This window comes from Rhamphochromis longiceps, linkage group LG7 (assembly GCF_057381845.1).
Source record: "Rhamphochromis longiceps isolate RC_006_pf linkage group LG7, R_longiceps_female_GT1.1, whole genome shotgun sequence".
NCBI classification, from domain to species: Eukaryota; Metazoa; Chordata; class Actinopteri; order Cichliformes; family Cichlidae; genus Rhamphochromis; species Rhamphochromis longiceps.
The window spans coordinates 18274109-18297102 of NC_140563.1; the positions used below are offsets into that span (position 1 = coordinate 18274109).

The 22994-nt window shown below is 41.6% G+C and overlaps 1 protein-coding gene across 3 annotated transcripts in view; it reads left to right on the forward strand.

Moving 5' to 3' along the window:
- The window catches only part of tmem117 (transmembrane protein 117), a 48136-nt gene that overhangs the window by 21707 nt on the left and 3435 nt on the right, over positions 1-22994 (forward strand). For 2 of the 3 annotated variants that reach the window (XM_085412680.1, XM_085412681.1), the window contains exons 4-7: positions 10241-10340; positions 15587-15684; positions 17306-17465; positions 22467-22596. In XM_085412680.1, the coding sequence (XP_085268806.1) occupies positions 10241-10340; positions 15587-15684; positions 17306-17465; positions 22467-22596 (488 nt within the window). The remainder of the gene's footprint in view (positions 1-10240; positions 10341-15586; positions 15685-17305; positions 17466-22466; positions 22597-22994) is intronic. The other variant, XM_085412682.1, reaches the window with a different exon arrangement.

Genomic DNA, 22994 nt, shown 5'->3' on the forward strand with positions numbered 1-22994 from the left:
CCTCCTGCAGCGAGACCGTTGGAGTTTTTTCTCTCTTGCCACAGCCCAGAGGAAAAGTACAATATCCCTTTGTGGCTGCAGCTGCCCCTCCTGTGAGGACGAACGCTGCTTTACCTTATTTATTTATACTGAAAGAAGCAGCTCCTGTGAGGGATCATTACCTCTATGAGCAGGCACGGGGTTTTCCAGCTTTGACATCTTGCCATGTTGCTGCACTGCAGGGGATGCTTTTCTGGTGGCCAGACAGGGGTTTGGCCCGCACTCACACACGCACACACACCCCATATTGTTCACGTCTTGCACCTCGCTCAAGTTAGTAGGGGTGTGTGTGTGCGTTGAATTGGGTGTCTGAGTATGTGCGTGTATGTGTGGAGGGGTGTTGGCTCGCTGACCTGATGCTGTATGCTGGCCATGCCCTGCGCTCATTAATATGCTTTGATTTTCTTTGACCTTTCAGTTGGTCTTGAGCTTGATTTAATTAAATCCAGTTACAAATCTGCAAGGAAAAAATAAATAAATAAAAAGATAAACTGTGCCATCAGGATGCCAAACCTTCGCTGATAAGAGATGGCATATCATATTTTCTTTTTCTTTTTTTTTTGGATGACAAGTATTTAGCCATGATTAGTCATGTACAATGGATTCATCAGTGCTGTTATCACTCAGCTGAAAGAGGTTTCCAGACTGTGTAATCTTGCACGTCCAACTGCATGTTAGCCAATATTTAAACAGCCACTTGTAGGTCAACAGCGATCAACCTGTTACCTGGCTTATGTCACATCAGGAAAAGGCTTCATCCACCGTGGCTCCCTGGGAGCTGTAATCTACACTTGTTACCGAACCGAATTTGCATTTTAATGTAACTGTCAGATTAGGGGAGGGTGGAGGCGGGGGGGCTGTTTGTGCGAAACCAGGGGAGTGTGACCACCCAGGGAGTTTGACGGGCTTCATGAATGTTCTGTCACGCCGCGCAATCCCATTCGCCATCTTACGGCACCATTACCAGCCGAAATCAGTCCCTAATTAGATGGTGTTATTTAATTAAGACGGCCCAATGCGTGGCGCACACATTAATCATGACTAATTTAGAGGAAGGGGGAAGGTAAAGTATGCAGAGGTGGAAGAAAAGCGGGGAAGCCTGGAAGTTAGATCTGAAACCGAGTTAGAGTGGGATGGGCGGTGGGGGAGGCTAAAGCTGAAAAATGACATCTATATTTCTTTTCTTCCTTATCCAACACAGAGGTAGATGGATGAATGCCGGGCTGTCGGGGCAGGAGGGGGTGTAAGCTAAGCAATTGAATTGTGGAGCAATGGATAGGGGGAGGTTTGCAGTGGACGGATATCTTCAGCGAGGAGCGGAGAGGGTTGGATGTGACATTTGACTACTGTGAGATAAGACGCCACTATAAGTTTATTTGTTTGGTTTACCATGATCCTTTGTGTCGCATGCATGCAAGTCCCCCTCGACCGTCTGTTTGCTTGTCTGGCACTAAGCTGGGGTAATACCACAGACAAAAGGCTAAATAAACAGTTCTGGTACGCGGATACCTCCTGTTGCTTGCAGTGCGGGACTTTGTGTTGCCTATGATACAGCGGGTTCAATGAACTGCCCTATACTTAATGATGCGCTAGAAAGAGGTTTATATTTTCTCACTTTGTAGTATTTTTTTTAAAAAATAATTCCTGAACTCGTGTTATGAAAAGGGTTAAGATGCTTCATTTCTTTCTCCTTTCTGAATTTATTTCCCTGCAAATATTAACACTATATTGTTACTTCATGCTGTTGTTATAGAGCTGATTGATTTGGAACCATTGATTTGAATTGTTTCCTTGTGATTTGGGGATTTATGGCATATATGGAGCATAAAATCAAAGCAGAAAGACGTTACAAAGGCACAAAAACATTGAAAATGTGATCATCACTTTTTTTGGTGCCTTTTAGAGATCCTTTCGTTCAGTGGGAAAATAATTGGCAGATTAAAGTGTGATGAAAATAACAATTTGTTCGTCTTAGATCGGCATGCTGATTAATATTCGATATGGCTCAGTGTTTTAGAGGTTGTCCAAAATACTTTACTCTTACGTCTTAATATTGAAACTCATTTACAGTTTGCAAATCACAGTGAATATCTTTGGATTGATTGCCTTTACCTACACCTACATGTACATTCTAAGAGCTCCTCCTGTTTTGTTTCACACTCCTACACACGCGTTTCACGTTGCTATCTGAGTCATTACTGTGTATTTATGAAGTGTTTAGTTATTGTAAAGCGTTTCCCTTCAGAGTTGTTTTATCTTTGCTCAGAATATCTCTAAACACAGTCTGGGTGCTATATCAAACTGTCGTTTTCTCTCTGACTACATTAACGTGCGGTTTCCCTGGAGCGTCAGCGGTGGCTGAGGTTGTCGTCATACTTTGTCATAAAGACAGTTCTAAAGAGGTGCATGCCAGCTGGGCACTATAGTTGTATTATTTATATTATAGTACAGACAGACATGTACTGTAATATGTAGATGATTTAGATATGTAGATATCTAGAAATGTAATATGTAGATATACGTAAATGAAAGGTGGGTAAGGAAATTGTACTAAGACATGAGGTCCACTGATTATGAATGAAACAGCCACTCCACACCTCAACGGTACAAGACTCAGCTGCACCCTTGCATTTAAAGGAGAAAGGACTCTTTTTAGAGGATGCCAATGTTCTCATTTTGGACCTAGAAGACAGATCAAGACTTAGAGGTCATCTGCATCCACTGCGAACGAGCATTGTTGAACAGAGGTGGTGCTTTACAACATCAGCTGTCAGCCACCTACAATGCAGTCCTGAGATCCCTTCCCAGGTATCTTAACTCCCCACTCTCACCTTGCCTCAGGCGATCTCAATAGCTCACATGATGGGGGGTCAGGGGGGATGTCTTGCAGATGTTCCACACCTTGGGCCTGGTGACAGTAATGATCACGACTTTATTCGTACCTTGGGTCATATAGCGATTCACACGATCAATAGTGGGTTGACAACCGTCAGGACCATCACCACCAAGGGGGCAGTCCTCACTAGGGCTCAAATATCTGAGGCTCTGTCAGTTGTTTTAGAATTGAAAACATCTTTACTAACGTAAAGAAGTCCTTTCTTTTATGTACTCAAGACTAATATGGATGTGGTCATTTAAAAATCTGACATTGGCTGATATGTTTTTTTTTCTTCGAGACCCACAAAACAGGGTGACACTGAATAGATTTCCCTAACATTTGTTATGTTTAGGTATTTATGAGTCCTTACTGACATAATATAACAACGCTGCTTAAAAATAATCTTGTTTTATTGTCACAAAAACAATACGCTCTGGCAGACTCTGTCATGATCAGATGGTTGCTTTGTTTGTGGTGATCCAAACACGTGTCGCTTTCTGGTAAACAAACTATGCCACATCATTACTCATAACGCAATAAAAGGGTGTTTCTCTTGTCTGCTCTTTACTTTTTAAATGTTAATTTATTTATTTCAGTACCAATATATTGGTAAATAGCTAAAACAAGCCATTGTATCACTGAATTATCAGGCTCTGTTGTGCATTCATGAAATGAACTGGGGCATAATCGGACATATGTGAGAGTGACTGGCCAGTCACCATTATGGGCTGGGAATACTGGAAATCGGCAGATTCTTTTGCCTGGCCGGTCGATTGGTGCAAAAAAACAACAACAACAACAAAACAACAACATAAAACTTTACGTGCTGTGTTGCTATTACATTTTTGGTCAATTTTTCAATAAAAGCAATTCATAAAACATTCCCTGGCATTTCCAAATGCCACACATAGCACAGAATAAAACAATACTAAGCAAAATCTTTAGGTTTACATCTATACAGGGTTTTCTGAATGTTTTTCACTACCTTTGTTGATTTCAGATGTGCCCTTAAGTTGAACTAAGATGGATCTACTTTTGATTTATGAACCTTTATGAACTTAAAAATCTAAATATTGTCACTGATGAAGAACAAAAAAAAAGGTTGTCCAAACACAGAATATCAACTTTATGACTGTACAGTGCAATCAGCCTGAAAATCTTAAGTTTAAAAATAAACTGGGATTCCTGCTCTTGTATTTGTTATGGTACTGTGAATAAGGCCACTTTGTTTGTGTCGACGTTAGTGGCAAAGGCTTGGGATTAGTGACAAATCCACAAAGAGCTGTCGATGTCACCGGGAAATCATCACATGAGAAATAAAGAAGTTAAAGAAAGAACCCTGCGTAAAGTCTGTAGCACCTTTTGTCATTTGCTTTTAACCAAATGTCCCTCATGTACATTAAATGTTTAAATGTGTTGTTTAAAAATTTTATGTTTTATTGTTAAGACTTTTTTTTTTTTTTTCTTTTCTGAAGTGACATCAGAAACAGCAGCATGTGACATCACGTGATGGCGGAGCTTCAGTTCATCCTTTGTCATCCTTTTTTTTTTTTTTTTTTTTTTTTTTAATAGGACAGGGGGAAAGAATGAAAGAAAGAGGGGGAGAGGAAGAAAGAAAACCAAAGGGGAGAAGAGACGGTGAGAAGGGGGGGAAGAGAGGAAAAAAAAAAAAAAAAAAAAAAAAAACTCCTGGGTCACCTGTATGGAGAGAAAGAAAAACAAAAAAAACAGGGGAGACAGCAAACAACAAAGAGCAACATAATAATAATAATTAAAAAAAAGCACCATCACAATAAACTAGCTAGTCATAGATATCAATAGTTACTAAATAATAAACGATATTGTGCAGCACGCAAGATAGACAGCGCACAGTGTGCTTTGAGGCAGCAGCCAAGAAAGCTGTAGTCCGCATCTGTGAATACCCATGTGTACACCTGTGTGCATACCTGTGTGGATCAGCATGCTTGCATTCCAAAGGTTTCTCCATGTAATGATCTGCTAGAGAGTGTGGGGAGCCACAGCCCTGTCCTCTATGGTATCAAGCAGGTATGGAGGAGATCAAAACTCCAGACATCCAGAGGCACCCAGAACACAAGAGACCAAGGAAGACCCACAGAGGGGCAGCCGCGCCACTGTCCCAGTAAGAGCTAAGGAGAGTCCCAGATGAGAGCTCATTCAGCAGCCGCGGAGCAGAAGCCAGGGGGAGTTGCAGTGACGCGCCCGTGAGCTCCGCCGGCAGCCAGCTGTGCCTGAGTGACCGAGCCCCAGGCCGAGAGGCCGGGGGCACCCCACCTCCAAAGTGGCCCGAGCGAGCTCCAATAAGCGGCCGCCAAGGAGTGAGCCGGTGTGTACCCGGACACCCACCCCCAGATACAAAGAACCACCAACGCACCGATACCTGAGGGAGTCCGCCACCGGCAGGGGAAGTGGTGGTGGGTGGAGATAGGCCTCCAAACCTTGGAGGGCCCGAGATGTCCCCAGAGAGGTGGCGTCTGATACCCAACCTGACATATAGACACAGACATACAGGCACACACAGACACAAACATCCATTCCCACCCTCATGCTCTCATATGTACTTCACACTCAACCGACGTGGAGACAGACATAAAGGGACGCTGTATACACGATCACACTCCCCAAGCGTACTCTACTAACCGGGTCTAGGTACCCTTGCCCCTGGAGGGGGGAACTGCACCCAGACCCAGGTGGTGTTACCCTTTTCCCTGCGGTGGGGAGAGGCAGACCGCCCCGACTCCGCAGCAGCAGGGAGGCCCCAGACCGCAGTCGGATGGCCCACTCCTCCTAGCCCCCCCGCTCCAGTAGGCCGCAGAGAATGGGGGTGAGAGAAGACTCACCACATGAGAAATAAAGAAGTTAAAGAAAGAACCCTGCGTAAAGTCTGTAGCACCTTTTGTCATTTGCTTTTAACCAAATGTCCCTCATGTACATTAAATGTTTAAATGTGTTGTTTAAAAATTTTATGTTTTATTGTTAAGACTTTGAAGTGCCTGTAAATGCATTTGGTGGTAAAATACACATGCACCTAGTTGTGGACTCTTCTGTCCTAATAGAAAACTGATGAGTAGAAGAGCCAGATACTGTCTATGATATTGCTCACTGATATTTACTCCCAATCTTGAGCCAAGGGAATGGCAAAGACTATAGGACTCAATCTTCAGCCAGTTTAATACAATGGGTGAGTGACAAATTGAGATTGAGATTTTAAGTTGCCTTGGGAGACGGTGTAGTGATAGTGAAGAGAGTCAATATTGACAGCTTTATGCTTCCTGGTAACCACTGCTGCTCACCGTTGTATACTGTAAATACAGCCTTGTGTACTGTAGTGCAGAAGGAGGAGACGGGCAATGCATTTTAATGTGGAGCCAGCCAAGGTCGCAATTTAATGTTCTGAGGGAGTCCAGTCTTTACGGGGCAGAAGAGGTCACTCGGTTGTTACAGTCACTAAATCACTGCCTGTCCAAAAGAGAAAACAAGTTTATAAAAGCCAGTGTGAGGGCTTATGTATATGTCCAAGCGGACATTGAAAAAATTAATAGAAATTGAGGGCATGTGATGACTCAGAGTAGTGAAAGCTCTCTCAGCATGCTGTTTTATACCCTTAACCATCATAGCTGCTCTCACTTGGCATATTTGATTAAAATAAAATTAAACCATAAACCTTTTTTTTTTTAAATTAAATATATCAAGGAAGACGGTGCGCAGTGTGAGGGTTGGGCACAATGCTGCATTGCAGATTGCTGATGAAATGGAAAAGCCATAACAGTAGAGGAAAGACTTTTATTGGTATACATATTTAAAGCCCCTGCACAGAGCCACACTATTCCTGAGAGTCTCGTTACGTGGCACATTCGTGTGGTTTTATGTGGCCACAGTTCTAAAAGGAGGTTCCGATGCATTATCTTGGGAAAACACGTACCTCTGGCTTGGGCGATACATAATGATTTTAATAATGTTCGTGTGCTAATATAATGAAATGGCAAATAACCGAAGGCCCTGGGAAATTCTAACTGGACATTATAATTCAAAAAACTGCACTATGACTTGCTATAGATGTTATCACTCCCTAGATGAGGCCACAGCATCTGAACTGAAAGTAAAAAATATTTAAATACTTGCTTAGCAGTATTTAATTGAAATGCAAATAAACAAATTAACACAGGCTAATGGCAAAGAAAAATCTGGCTGCCAGCATTACTTTGACAAAAGTCAATATTATTTAACCCAAAAGATGATAAATTGATGCTCTTACCCCGAACCCATAAAGCCTTGATCTCCTGGAGCAGCAGTCCCCAACCCCAATATTTTCACAGACCAGCTGGATAAATACAACAAAATAAAACCAGAACCGGTACCAAAGAAAAGAAGATTTATTCATCACAAACGGGAAAAGACCCAGGGAAACCAAGTTAACGATAAAAACGATTTTAAAAAAAATAAAGCTGAAAACCATGAATTTCACACCCGAGCCTCAGCTCTCGCAGCCCGGTACCATGACAACAACCGGTCCGGGGGTTGGGGACCGCTGTCCTGGAGGATTCTTCCTGTTAAAAGGTAGTTTTTCCTTCCCACAGTTGCCAAGTCTTTGATCATAGGGGGTCATGTGATTGTTGTGGTTTATAATTTGCTTATCTACTATTGTGGGGTCTTTAACTTACAACAGAAAGCACTTTGATGTGTTTGTTGATACGAAATGGTGCTATATAAATCAAATTGATTTGAATTAGACGTGGGGCAGGGATAGCTCAGTAGGTAAAGTGGTCGCCCCATGATCGGAAGGTCGGCGGTTCGAATCCACTTAACGGCTACCCTGAGGTACCCCTGAGCAAGGTACCGTCCCTACACACTGCTCCCCGGGCGCCTGCTTAGTGGGCTGCCCACTGCTTCACTGAGTGAATGGGTCAAATGCAGAGAAAAACAAGTAATTTCCCCATGGGGATCAATAAAGTATCCATTATTATTATTATTATTATTATTATTATTATTATTATTAAAAAAAACATTTTAAAGGAAAGTAAGTAAAAATCTAAGCACATAAACATAAATAATGTGATGTGAACTTGAGTGACAGTGACAGCTAAACCCAGAAACGTATCTCTAGAGACTTTAAGAAGTAAAAAAAGTGAGATTTCTTGGCACCAAAGGGGGGGAACGAAATATTTTGCAGATGGCAGCACTAGTGCAACAGTTGAAATGGTCTGGTTAATGTCAAACAGGGGTAACACCCAAACTCCTCAAACTTTGTAAGTCTTTAACCTCTGTAGCACAAAATTGTAATTTCTTGCATGCGATGGGACAAGACTGATAGAAAGGCATTGAAATGTCCTTGAATATTATGTCTGAACAAGTGTGGGAAACCTGATAACATTCCTCAGAGGGTCAAAGCTGGCTGAGCCGGCCGTGCTGGCACTGACATTGCAACTGGCTCTGCGATTAAGCCACGGGAGCCATTTTAGGGCTGATTATTCATGGTGCTACTGTACTGATGTTCCACTACACTGAATTCTCTCATTAGGTCATCCGGCTCTAAAGGCCATTAAATTTTCAGTCAGCATGAATAAGTCAGAGAGTTCTGCCTCTGATCATGCAGTGCAAAGAGTCCCCAAACTCATCATAGGTGCTCTGCAAGAAAAGGAAAAAAAAAAAACCTACTTCAGTGCAGGGGTAACATTTGCTCAATTAAATATGTGAGAAGGGCAGGGGTTGGCAGCAGGGTAGTTTTTTAGATTTAAAACCTACCATGTGGTGCCAGACAGCATTTCCAGAAGTATCGATTAGAATTTCGCTGCGGGTAAATGACTCCCAATGGGATCTCCTTGGCAACTGGAGCCGCGCCAAGCCACTGAATGTCTAACCGACTTAATGCAGATATAAATCGCCATTCCAATCAAGGCCGTTTTATTTGCGGCCTTAAGTGAAGCAATACGTCACCTGCAATGCTGCACATTTTCGTCAATAAAATCCTGTCAAATCCGTTAAATGCATGCTGCATTGATGACATATTATTTATGCTGCTTCGTTCCAGGGAAGGATATGTCATGCATAGTTGGAGTAAGCAGGTAGTTAAGAACGGTTGGCATTTGGGTCCCTAGTGCACTACAATTAATCATAATTGCTTTGTATTGCCTATGAACCTTTATTGTGCTTTAGATCTGCACTCCCATAGCATGAAAAGCATGAGCAATTAGCTTTAATTAAAACTAATTCCTACCCGTAATATCTTGAATGGCTTGCCTTCTGCGGCTTTTTGTCCGATTGATTCGACTTGTGTGACAACAGCTCATTTACAAAGTGAACATGAAAATGAAGCATTATGGCGAAACATGCACTGAAATAAACTACTAGATTTTCTTTTTCTTTTTCCGAAGCTTCAGCGCTATAGAAAATATTTTCATTGGTGTTTTAATGTGGCCAGAAAATAACTGGAGAAAACAAAGAGAAATTGAACCATTGACTTCAAATACGACCCCTTGAAAGCACAGCCAGAGCCCTATCCACTGCCATCTATTATATTCATGAGTGTGACCTGTCGGGGGTGAGAGGAGGCTGCAGGGGGAGGTGATGGGCGCCCACCTGCTCAGTTTCTAAGACAACTGCCTGCCAGGAGATCAAACAGGCCTCCTCGCTCCCCTCTGTTCTCCTCCTCCTCTCCCTTGCAAGTCCCATATACGAGGCGACTGACCCACTTTTCCTGCCTCCCTGAGCCATTACCTGGAGAAAATGTAGTGATGTGGTGTGCGAGCATGTTGGGTTGGTGGGTGGGTTTGCAGCACTGAACAAAAGCTTCTCATCTTCTCCTACTGTACAGAAATGAAGGTGTAACAAGGACTCCAAAGAAAGCATGTCATTTCTTATCAGATGCTATTGCATGTGAGATTGCTTCTCTAATGGCGTGTCTTGGCCTAGTATGTGTTTTGCTTCTGTGCTGCCACACATGTTAACTGAGCTCACTCAGCTAGGCAAATTTGCCAGACAAATGGATAATTTGCCAAACACTGCGGGACCAAATGAAAGTAGTGATACTGCATAAATTCCATTGCGCTGGTGTAAATTGTTTACAATCCTATGGGCTTTATGGAAGGTAGAGCCATCACTCATTGTTTTCACGGCATTAGATTGATATTGATTGACTCTGACAGCTAGCATCATGATACTTAGGCCCAGTGACCATTTTATCTCTTTCCCCCTCTTGGCTCATTTTTGTCAGTCCTCTTGCCACCTTCCTTTGTGCTTGCCTTTATTACCCTTATGCTACTTTTTTTTTAAATGTTCTTTTCACTCTGGTGCTCTCTTTCCTTACAGGCCTCACATGGTGACAGAATACATGGGCATCAGGAATGAGAGTTTTATGAAGATTGCTGCTGTGGGGACATGGATGGGAGATTTTGTCACTGCCTGGATGGTGAGATTTGAACTCATCCGTGTCCACATTAAATAAGTCAGCTTTTATGAAAAGAAAGACAGACCTTCAAATTTTAACCCTGCATTATGAAAAGCACAATGACTGAAATGATTGAAAATAAACCTCTTATTCATGCTAACACCATGATTTGTTAAATGAAATTGTGTTAAGCTTTATTTTTTTCAACGCATAGTAGATCACAGTTTAATAAAGAATAGCAGCTTTATTTAAGAAAATGTTTAAATATAATTGGAAATGCTGAATAACTAAAATACTAATACTTTTTGATAATTTTATGACTCTTTTTTTCATACCTGATACAAAAAAAATCTAATCAAGAGAAAACCATTTAGTTCAGCCTGCTTCATTAAAGTGCAATATACAGTTAGCAAAATAATAGTAAAAATCTAATAGACGAATGCATAAGCAAGTCAGTATTAAAAAAAGTGAAATAAAAACTCAGTCTTGCTAAACTTGGGATTCTTGTGAAAACATCTGCATTATATTGTGAAATGTTTTCCTGGTAACATTTTAGAACTTTTTCATTAGAGTAGCTGCTCTTTATAGCTAGCTTGCTAACTAGCTTGCATTTAATTTCACATTAGCATGTACTTAAGCTAATGACCTTTAGCCTGTATCGTGGGCGTCATAAACTGCAGAAATAATAATTGTTTGGGTTTTGTTTCGTTTTTTTATTTGTTTTTTTTATTTTATCCACTCCACACAGTGTATCTGAGACAACTGCCTGATGGTACAGAGCTAAGAATAAAAAGAGCCCTAACTTCATAAATTAGCTGAGCAGCAACAATGAGCATCAAGTATTTAATATAATATAGACTATCATGCACTGCTCAAATACACTATGCTGAATTACTAACCCACTAAGTATGCTTATAGGTTTTGATAATTTTATAAAAGTGAAATGTTTTTCTCTCATATCTGATATGAAACATTTAATCATTTTCATATCATAGAAGAAGGCAAACAAAATTCTGGTAACATATATCTGATAGACCTTCCCAGACTATAAGTTTGGTCAATATAACAAAAAAATTGTGAGCCTAAATACTCAGCCTTCCTAAAACTTTGTACAAATCTGTGACAAATGACGGACGGTGCAGAGCTAAGAATAAAAGGTTAACAGCAGCAACCTCTAAGCAGCAATGATGACCAAGTATTTGACCCAATGAGTGTTTAAAAAAAAAAAAAATTTAAATCTGATAAGCCTTGCATGGCTGCAAGCATGGTTACTTTTAGCTGTGTTCATATCATAATAATTTAATAAATCATGTTTACAACCAGGTCAAGATACAAATGAAGCCATTCTTCATGTACCAAAATCTAATTTCTAGGTCAGGTGTATCCTCTCAGCCATATCAAGGCACACACTTACAATGCAGCTTTCCACACTAATCTAGTTCAGTCTGCTATCAAACCCTCAGAGGAACATGCGACTGATGTAAGGAGGGTCAGAGGAAACAATAGGTGCACAGGGAGGGACAGAGTGTGTTGTAGAAGAAACCTACCTCTGTTCATTTATCAAAATAAAAAGAGGAGGAGAGCTCCAGCGGGACAGGACTACCTGTGGTGGGAGGAGTGCGGGCTTTGACACCAGCATCCACACAGCTGAGACAACTTGACAAGCTCTCTCACCGGTCACATTAGTATTCTACAGTACATACTGCAGAGAAAGAGAGCGGGTGGAAGGAGAGACAGAAAAGGAGGCAGAGGAGGAGGGAGGTAGTCGGTAAGAAACAGAGGTGAAGGGGAAAGGGAAATGTAAAAGTGTGGTCAGAAGGGAGCCAGGGGAGGAAGCGAGTGAGAAGGTGAATCAGGGAGGCACAGGTAGGCCAAGACGAAGTGCTGATTCCAAAATCCCTCCAAGCTTTTTTTTTTTTTTTTTTTTACATTTGATTAATTCAATGAGGCACTTTGAAGATGACCTCTGTGTCTCCTCTGCATAGCAGATTTACAGTATAGCTTTACTGGTTGAGTGAACAGGAAGTGTCTGTTTTTGAAATGGTGCAAAGCCAGAAACATCTCATCGATTCCCTGATTCACATTCTTTCTCCAACACACTATCTGCAGTGAGGTGCTTTATTGACGAATTGACCTTGCCTCTGCAGCAGCTCCACATAAAGAATTTCTTTAGACGCTATGCTTTCTGACACAACTCTGCAGCCGTGCAAAGAAGATCTCCCGTAATTGACTTTTAATGACATTAAGGATGACAGCGTAAAAACTATTTCCCTAGCTGTTGGAAGCACAACATTAATACTGAAAGAAGCGAGTATGTTTCAAGGTAATCACATAGTCATTAGTGGTAAATCAACAATGGAATGCTATTCAGTATGAATCATTCAGTATTCACAACTTTATATCTGTTCAGTATTCAAAACTGTATACCTGTAGAGTAACATGTCATACAGTTTAGGGAAATAAGCATTTAATCAGCTGCCAAATTTGTAAGTTTGCACAGTTAGAGACTTATTATTTTTTTAATTTTTATGGTGCTTTCATTTTAATTAAGAGAGAATATTAACCAAAAATCCAGGAAAAAAATCCATTACAGAAAAGTTACACACTGATTTGCTCGTCACTGAGTGAAATAAGTGTTTGATTCCTTCCATGACTTAGTACTTAGTTGAGAAACCCTTTTTGGCAGCAGAGGAGTAAGATACTTTCTGTAGTTGGTCACAAGGTTGACTCTCGTCTTAGGAGGAATTTAGACTCACTCCTCTTTGCAGAAACTCTCTAAATCCTTTCGGTTTCTTGGCTGCTGCTTGGCAACTCAAATCTCCCTCCATAGATTTTCTATTGAGGAGTGGAGAATGGTTAGGCCACTCAGTGACTTTAATGTGGTTCTTCTTTAGTCTCATTTGTTGCCCGGGTGGTATGTTTTAGGTCATTGTCATGCTGGAAGACACATTGACATCCTCAGTGTTCTGGCTGAGGGAAGGAGGTTCTTGTCCAAGTTTTTATGGTACATGACATGAAGTCAGCCCAAAGCATAGTGGTCCTCCCCTGTGTTTGATGGTGGGGATGGTAATCTTTGGGTCATACTTGGCATTTCTCTTTCTCCAAATACAGCAGGTCAAGTTGATAGAGCAAATTAGGTTTCATCTGACCATAGGACTTTCTCCCAAACCTTCTCTGCATTGTTTGAATGTTCTGCAAACTTAAGACAGGCCTGCACATGTGCCTTCTTGAACAGGGGGACCTTTCAGGCACTGCAAGATGTCAATCCATCACAGTGTTGTGTTAGCAACAGTCTTCTTGGTGACTGTGTAACCGCTAACTGCCTTCAGATTATTAACAAGCTCCTCCTGTGTGGTTTTGAGATGATCCACCACCTTTTTAAGGATCATTCTCACCCCATGATGCAAGATCTTGCATGGAACTCCAGACTGAGGGCGATTGATGGTGTTCCATCAATCACTATCTTTCATTTCTAAATAATCAAACCAACCGTTGTCACCTTCTCACAAAACCTCTTGCCGATGGTCTTGTAGCTCATTCCAGCCTCGTGCAGGTCTACAGTCTTGTCCCTGATGTCCTTCGACAGCTCTTTGCTCTTGCCCATGGTGGTGGAAAGGTTGGAAAGGAACAAATTGATCCTTTATACACATGACGAGTTGAGTTAAGGAGTGTCTGCAAATAACATAGATTTATGGGCACAGAGTCATGTACACGCATACATGTATATTTAGGAGGCAGAATTATGTCCTTCACTGTAAGTTTGTAACTCTGGAGCAGCATGCAGCATTGTTATTTGTTTAGCATATACAGTAGTTAGCATATGTATAATTGAAATGTCCTGATAAACCAGATGGTTTGATTATGATTTCCACTAGATGGAAACTTTTAAGTAAGAAATGCTAATACTTTGTTTCTTATTGTTTGTTGAGAATGTTTGCACACGTAATATGGCAACACTTGAACATTATCTAAATGGACTGGCATTTATATAGCACACTTTTTGAGTCATATTGACGTGTACACATCTATGATTGCTAAAGAAATATTTTTCAAAAACACTAATAAGATATAAGAGATTTATGCACCACCCAAAAATTTAGACGACATAGTCAAAGTTTCCCTTTGACTTTGAAATGATTCATATTACTTTTATGGCTTTCTAGTACATTACATATGTAGCTACATCTAGAAGGTGGTTAGCCCAAATCATTAGGGAAACAGGTAGCCTGCCTTCATCAACAAAAAAATATAAAAATCTTTACGATCCTCCTCTGAAATTTTCAATTAACACTTGGGTTTCATTTGCTGTATCTATCCATGCTCCTCTGAAGAGAACCTATGGGAAATGACTACCCTGCCTGGGGCAGGGTTACCAGGGCCCAACCACGGAGCCAGCCTTAGGGAGGGGCACAGTTAGAGCACCTGGTGGTTCGGTCTTAGTCGACAGGGCTCAGCCAGATGTAGTCTGAAGAAGCAACATGGGCCTGCCCTCTGGTAGACCTGGCTTTGGGAATGCCCCAGTGTCCTTCTGGATGAGCTGGAATAGGTGGCTGTGGAGAGGGAGGTGTGGGCTTCTTTGCTTAGACGGAGGCCCCCATGATGCAGACCTAGATAAGCGGAAGAAGATGGATGGATGCAGTAACTTTTTTGACAGTTTGCTCACTAACTCCATTCAGACAGTTTCTTCTGCTTATCAGAAGTTGGGTTGCAGTGGCAGAAGCCTAAGTATTTTAATCCTGACATCATTGTGTTTGCCATTTTAATCCTAGAGGACCCAGAGGCACTCAAAGGCTAGATGAGACACACAGTTCTGTCCCGGCATCTCCTCCAAAGGGAGGCATTCATGAATGATCCTGATGAGATGCCCACACCACTTCAGCTGCTTCCTTTTGATGCAAAGGAGCAGTGATTCTGCTCTGATATTCTCACTGTAAACCTGAGCTGAGCCATTTTACAGAGGAAATTTATGTCACTTTTATCCGTGACCTTGTTCCTCCGGTCACCATCCAGAGTTGGTGTGAGGGTAGGAATGTAGATGGACTGGTGAATCAAAAGCTTCTGGCTCAGCCCTGTTTTCACCGCTGCGGTGAAAACAGGGCCGAGTGCCTGCATTACTGCGGGCAGTGGGCCAATCTACAGGTCAATCTCATGCATCGCCTGCCCGTAACTTGTGAACTAGATTTCAAGACACTTGAACTTCCTCAGTTAGGGTAACAACTCTCCCCCAACCCACACAGAGAACTATTACATTATTTTACTTTCTACAGGTGACAGACATGATGCTCCAGGATCAGCACTACCCAGACTGGGGCAAAGCTGCCAGAAGGTTCTGGAAACAAGGCAACAACAGGATCGTCCTCTTCTGGTATGTCATTTTCTTACACTTAAATAGAATGTCTGTTAGACTGTGCTTTTCTTTACCTGCATGCACATAAGATATCAATATTTCCTCAAGCTTTGAATTATACTACGTCTTCCTGTAATGCTCTATAGGAGTGTGTACATGCATGTGTGCGTGTTATGTGATCTGTTCAGCGCGTTGCAGGGTTACACACAGTCAATAGCCATGTTAATCATCCCTCACTCAGTGTCAGCACCTTTAATTAGAAGAACAGGCTGAAAATCAATGGACACAGCGAGGTCTCCAGGCAAACCATAGCCCCGGCTTTTACTTACTCATACCACAAGCTGTGACCCTGAAATAAGTGCTAAACAAATGCTGCAAACCATGTCTGATGCACACTTTACTCAGCAGACAAGTAGAACCACTCCCTGTTTAGATGCACTACACCACCGCTGCACGGTCCCAGCGGCATTCATTCACAAAAGTCCTTTGGTGCTGTCAGATAGTTTGACATAGCGTGTCATTCAGATATTTCACGTAAAAGCTTCTGCAGCGGTTCATCTCGGGGTCATTGTAAAAAAGTGAAAAAAACTGAAACAGGTCTGACATCTAGTTAATAGGAACACAGAGAGCTCGAGACATCTTAAACTTCAAAGCGAATTTGGCCGCAGCGTTTTAACATTTCCTTTTCGCCGAATTGATTCACCTGCAATTAGAATGCAGGCGGACGAACTGTTCGGCGACTTTTCTGCAGCCCTTCATTATATTGATGGATGCCTCAGCTATCCGTGTCACAATCAATGCCAGATTTGATGAGCTATCGTTTGAAATTCAGCGCTTGAAATGTGATTGATAAATGCGTCGCTGGATATGTCTTGTCAATATGTGCTGAAGGGCCGTTGCAAATTGTAAAGGACAGCGCCAAAAGTCGTCCGTGCTGAGGGAAGGGAATGCCGCTTGTGGAATAATAAAACCCCTCAAAATTTATCTCTCAAACAGCTGAAATGGGATATGAGCTGGCAGTCACTATCTGCAATGCAGCCAACCGATGTGTGGTGTGAGAATGCACACAACTGCACAATAATCGCTGGGTGACATTGAGACAAAATACACAGTGGAGAATAATACTAAGTCACATTGCCTCTCTTCACATGGCTGAGAAATTTTTCAGTGAACACTGAATGCAGAGTAATCCCAGTGTGACATGAACGAAATGCGGGAAGTGTTAAAGAATGCAAAAAAACCCCAAAAAGCCCTCTCTAGGTAAGTGATATTTTGGCTCATGTTAAATATGTAAATGCATGGAAATATGTATGCAGTAGAGTTTTGAATTACATTGTCTCTGCATCCACAAACAGACACAGTTATTGTCTATGCACATTCATCTTCCTGGAAACTCACGCTATTTGTCAAATCTTGGTAAAAGAGTGTGGTTCAATGCATTATTGAGTCCATGAAGAGAGACCGAACAGTGCAAGATTGATCTTCTCTTGTAGCTGTCGTACCTGTTGTTTGTGTTCTGAGATATGTGATGCTAACTGTGCACCTATCTAGGCTGAAATTTAGAAAAAATATTTAGATGTTCTTTTTTTTCTCAAGTTTAATGCTTGTTATCATGCTCCTCTTCTCTCCTGTGCTGCAGGACAGTACTCATCTCTCTGACATCAGTAGTGGTTCTGGTCATCAGTACCGACTGGATCAGCTGGGACAACCTGAACCGAGGCTTCCTGCCCAGTGATGAGGTCTCCAGAGCCTTCCTAGCTTCCTTCATCTTGGTCTTTGACCTTCTCATTGTTATGCAGGTAGATCAGCCCCATGGGGCCAATTTAAGGGGGGGGAGAAAGAAAGAAAGAAAGAAAGAAAGAAAGAAAGAAAGAAAGTAGCAAGCTGGGATGTCTCTTGGCTTACTCTATTACCTACCTTGCCAGGTCCTCTGCCTCCCCCTTTTTCCTTCCTATTCATCAATGGGGCACTGCGGCACAAAGCAGTGCGAGGGCGGTTGATCCCTCTCAGCTGGCACGGACACAAACTTACACACACACACAAACACACGTATATCTGTTTATATACGAAGATACAAACAGAGAGGTGTGGTGTGGTGTTAAATATAAATTATTGACTTTTTAAAAAAATCTCTTTTACCGTCTTCATCATGTTTCCCAGACCTCCCTATGAGCCTAGAGACGAGTTTATTTTGTTTAATGATGACTCACAAGATTGAAGTCCCCACTTCCCCCACCGCCCCCAACCCAATGTCTTCTCTCTCTCACAGGAGAGTGAACATCAATAAAGCCTGTGTCAGTCACTCATGAATATGCAAATGTGCTTGTCTGGGGGAAAAAAAACCCAAAAACACATACTGTGTGCTTAGGAGAAAGATTGTGAGATTTTTGTTTTCCCCCACACTGCTAACCATGCGCCTGAACCACAGGCCAATCATCTATTTGCTCAGAGCTTCTTGAGCCTAATTCAGCAAAGCGCCTCCCAATGTTTAATGAACATATTTCACTGGAGCTCGTTAGCAGGTATTAGAGGACGTCCTACAATACCAATATCTCGTATCCCCTAAACATATATTTCCACTCTGTTTATTATGGTAATTATAAGGAGCCAGCAAATGTATGGGAGGACATTTTTCAGTGTTATAAATACCTCACTCCACAGAATCCTGGCACCGACGCCATTATTATTCCCTTGGTATTGTGTATTAGAACAACTGTAACACTAAAAGTGATTTCTAGACTTATTTATTGAAACAGTTCATTATTTTAAGAAGGGCTTTTTGCTGCTCAAGCCAGTAATTACTTCACGCTGTGGTCTTTTCCTCACAATTATTGTGATTATGCAGATTTAAAGCAGTAGCTGATCTTACACTGTGCAAGCGTTTCCTCCCAAACATCCTCGCGTCTCGCTGAGGCCAGCTTTTTCGCCTTCCTTGACCGACTCCCGGACGATGTGTTTGACATCTCCGTTTCTGGACCCTCGACTCTCTCGCTCACGCTCACTCACTGTAACTTGGCTGTTTATCATTCCCGGCTCGCAGTGATTTGTTTACGACAGGCCTCCGCTCATTTTCTGCGCGGTGTACAGCAAGCACATTTACTGCAATTATTTATGGGTCAAGTTAGCTTGTGCCGTTACAGGGCTCTCGCACCGGCGGCCGTCACTACATTCCTTCGGTCAATAAAAATTCATCCGCCGCAGCCCTCCCAACAGCTTCATTCGCCTCTATCCTGGATCTGTGCCATAGTTAATCTCACGCCTCCATGAGAAAAGATGGGTGATTTTGTTCTCATGCTAATTAATGCTCCAATTAATGACCTGTCTGGATTTGCCTCCGAGCAGGGTTTTATCTTCTTTTTTTATTATTATTATTTTTTATATAATTGTGGCTTTTTGCTGTTTTGGGTTTTCTTTGGCAACCAAATGTCAGATTTCTGTATATACATATTTACATATGTGAAAGATGTTGATACACCCTGCCAGTTTACTCTACCTGTATTTGTTGTAGAGACTCATTATTTTGTGGTAGGAATGTTTAAATGCCATGCCTGCAAGTGCTACGGCAACCGATACAGCAGCTACGGAAGCAAAGTGGAGGACTTAATTAATATCCAAGGGGCTCTCGTCAAATTGTTTTGCTGTTCTGTTCATAGATATTGGCACAGGAGACCTTGGATCACATGAGGACGTAGTGAATTCAGATGTGTTAATTTCGTGCAGAGCAAGAAGCTCTGTGCAAATAACAGAATCAAATGGAAATGGAGCTAATCTGAAATTATGTGTGCCTTGTTTTTTTCCCCTCTAATAGTGATGACAAAAGCTAATTTGCAAAATGATTAAGTCAGCTCAGCAGAAAGAAACTGTTTCATAACATTTTCCTCTCTCTGTCTCTCTGTGTGACTTTCATTAGTTTCATCTGTGTTTATAATCATTTTAATGCCATGCTTTTCATAATCTTAAGTAACTCATTACAGAAATATTTAAATACATTTTAAAATGGTGTCGTAACACGGACATACAGTAGGAATCGTCTCCAGCAGCAGAACAGCAGACAGTAACAATTTAAGGCTCTGTATTCACTGTTAGGTTAGATTTTACTTTAAAAAAATTACTTGATCTTTAATTTTTTGATAACAAAAGCAAATTTTTGCTCACTGCCCACTTCATTAGGGACACTTGTTCAATGGTTGGCAGAAGCCTACTGCGTTCAGGTATTTAGACATGGTCAAGATGAAGTTTAAAGCGAGAATCAAAATGGGGAAGAAAGGGGATTTTAAAAGACTTTGAATGTTGTGTGGCTGTTTGTTCCAGATGGTGGTGGCCTGCAAATTGGTGATCTACTGGGATTTTCCCACAATCATCTCTAGGGTTTACATGGAATGTAATGCTCTGAACTGTCAGGAAGGCAACAGTAATTCAAATAACCACTAGTTATGACCAAGATGAGCAGAAGAGCCTCTTTGAATGCACAATATGCTCTTCAAGCAGACGGTCTCTAGCAGCAGAAAACCAGATCAGGAGCCAATCCCGTCAGCTAAGAACAGGAAACTGAGGCTGCAGTTCATACAGGCTCACTAAAATTGGAAAAATATTGCCTGGTCCTGATTCTTCAGCATTAGGATAGAGGCGATCCTAAATGTCTTCTTGCCTTGTATCTAGGAGACCTTAGCAGGGAAAAATTTCCTCTGACATAAAAGCTCCTGGGATCACTGAAACATACAAACCACCTCCTTGAATTATCAAGGAGTTTTAGGACTCCCTGATAATTCAAGGAGGGAAAGGAGCCAGCTGAGGGGGTTTGGGCATCTGATGCCTCCTGGACACCTCAAAGGCAAGGTGTTTCAGGCTCCAACTGGGAGGAGGTCTCTGAATTTGCTGGAGAGATTATGTCTTGGCTGGCTTGGGAACAACCTGGTGTCCACCCAGGTGAGCTGGAAGAGGTAGGAAGTCTGGGCTTGCCCCCTTGACCTTAACCTAGATAAGTGGTAGAAGATGGATGGATGGATGGACTGAGCCCCTTAGTTCCAGTTGAGCATCATTTATATGCCAAAGCCTAGCTGTATTGTTGCTGACCATATCCACCCCTTCATGATCACAGTGTACCCATCTGATGGCTGCCTCCACCAGGGTAACACATGAATCATTTCAAACTGGTTTCTTGGGCTACGTTCACACTGCAGGCGAAAGCGCATCAAATCCGACTTTTTTGATCCTATGCGACCCATATCCGATCATGTGAACAGCACAAATCTGATATTTTCAAATCCGATGATTTGATGTTTTAAAGCGACTGCTGTTTGAATGGTCATGTCGCATTAAATCTGTTTTTTACGTCACTGACACAAGACAGACGCCAATAATCAGCGCCGGAGAAGACATCGCGGACGCTTCCTGGCCATCCCGTGTAGATGTTAGTGAAACTGAAGCTCATACGGAAAAAAGGGAAAAAATCAGCATAAAAATCAATAAAAGAAGCAAAGCGTTTAAAGAGCAAAGAGATGAAGCGTCCACACTCACTAGGGAGATGGAAAAATGAAGCACCACTCCTCTCTAAAACAGCAATAAGAATGATTATTAGGCCATATGTAAATAACAAAACAACTTTACAACTTAAAGCAAAATTGGGAAACGTAAAGTCCAAAAAGTGTCTTTATATTAAGGGCCATCAGTCAAACAATAGTGTTTGCTCTGGGTCTAAACAGAGCACGTTGTGTGTGACTTCTCCTTTTGCTCATGCGGGCCACTTTGAGGGTTCACACTGGAGCGTGTTTGCTGACACATTTTATCTGTAGTGTGAACAACTAGACAAAAAAATCGGATTTGATCCAAAAATCGGAATTGAGCATTAAGATCTGCAGTGTGAACATAGCCTTAAACATGATGGTGAGTTCAGTGCACTTAAATGGCCTCCACAATCGCCGTATCTCAATCCAACTGAATACCTTTGGGATAGGAACGGGAGATTTGCATCACCAATGTGCGCTTGTCAAATCCGCAGGTGTAACAGATTTGACAGCTGCTCAAGTTGTCATGTTAATACGGACCAAAATCTCAGAGGAGTCTTTCCAGCACCTTGTTAAATCTATGCCATGAAGAACTAATGAAGTTCTAAAGGCAAAAGAGGTCTAACCCAGCTCTAGCAGTGTGCACCTAATAAAGTGGCTGATGAGTGTATATTGTTTATTAATTAGAATTCAGTTAAATTTTGATTAAAAAAAATAAAATCTAATCTAAAAAAGTTCTTCAGTACTTCACTGGTTTAAAAATGCAAAGCTGTAGGACTCTGTAGAACTGACAGTTTTCCATTTTCAAAAAAAATAAGAAATAATACTTTTTTCACCTAATAAATGAATCATGTTTTGTGTATGAATAGTGAATAGTTTCACTAAAAACCTACTAGCCACCCAATAAAACTACATATTTGCAAAAAAGAAAAGTGACACCACGGGGGCAGAGGAAGATGCTGATGTTGAGCTGCCTGCTGATATATATATATATATTTTTTTAATCTGGTGAAATCCCATGTGCACAGGCACATGAGTACACACCACATGCGTGTAAACACACAGATTCGTCTGCCGTCTCCAGTAGCTGGCACCACGTTTAACCTCCAGTCAGTTTATGAAGAGACTCCACTGAGTCTTAATATTAGCTAATATTGAAGCCTTCTGTGAAGTGTTCAGCATCCAATAAACTATGATGCAGAGCTGACATTGGTCACTTCAGTGTATTCAGATGGGTGGCAGCATCACAATTGCGAGCTAAATTTTCAAAACCTGTTGTATTTGTGCGTGTTTTAGGACTGGGAGTTCCCTCACTTCATGGGTGACCTGGATATGAATCTGCCAGGAATGTCTACAACACATGTGAAGGTTAAGCTTCCTGTCTGCAAGCGCATCTTTAAAGAGGAGTACCACATTCATATCACAGGTACACTCAGATACAGGTCCTCCGGACAAAGAACGGGGTTATTTCATTGTTTTTTTTTAATGAGAACCTCTGTTTTTTTGTTTTTGTTTTTTTTTCTATTTTTTTTTTTTAATTTTTTTACAGCTGTTGGAAATGGATTAGGCAGCAGAAAGAAATGAAAATGTCCATGAGGGAGACATAAATTTGCCCTATTTTTGAATTGTGAATACTTAAAATAAAAAAGTGCTGTGGCTGCTCTACTTTTCCACTCCTTTCTTTCTTTGGGGAAGTGTTTGTTGGTTAAACCACAAGCAACCATTTATAATACATGTGTAGTTTCTGTGGAAAGCAGGTGCCAACGCCGCTTCGATTGTGTTTCCTGTTCCTCGCGTTCCTCCCTGATGTGCGAGATGCTTCCC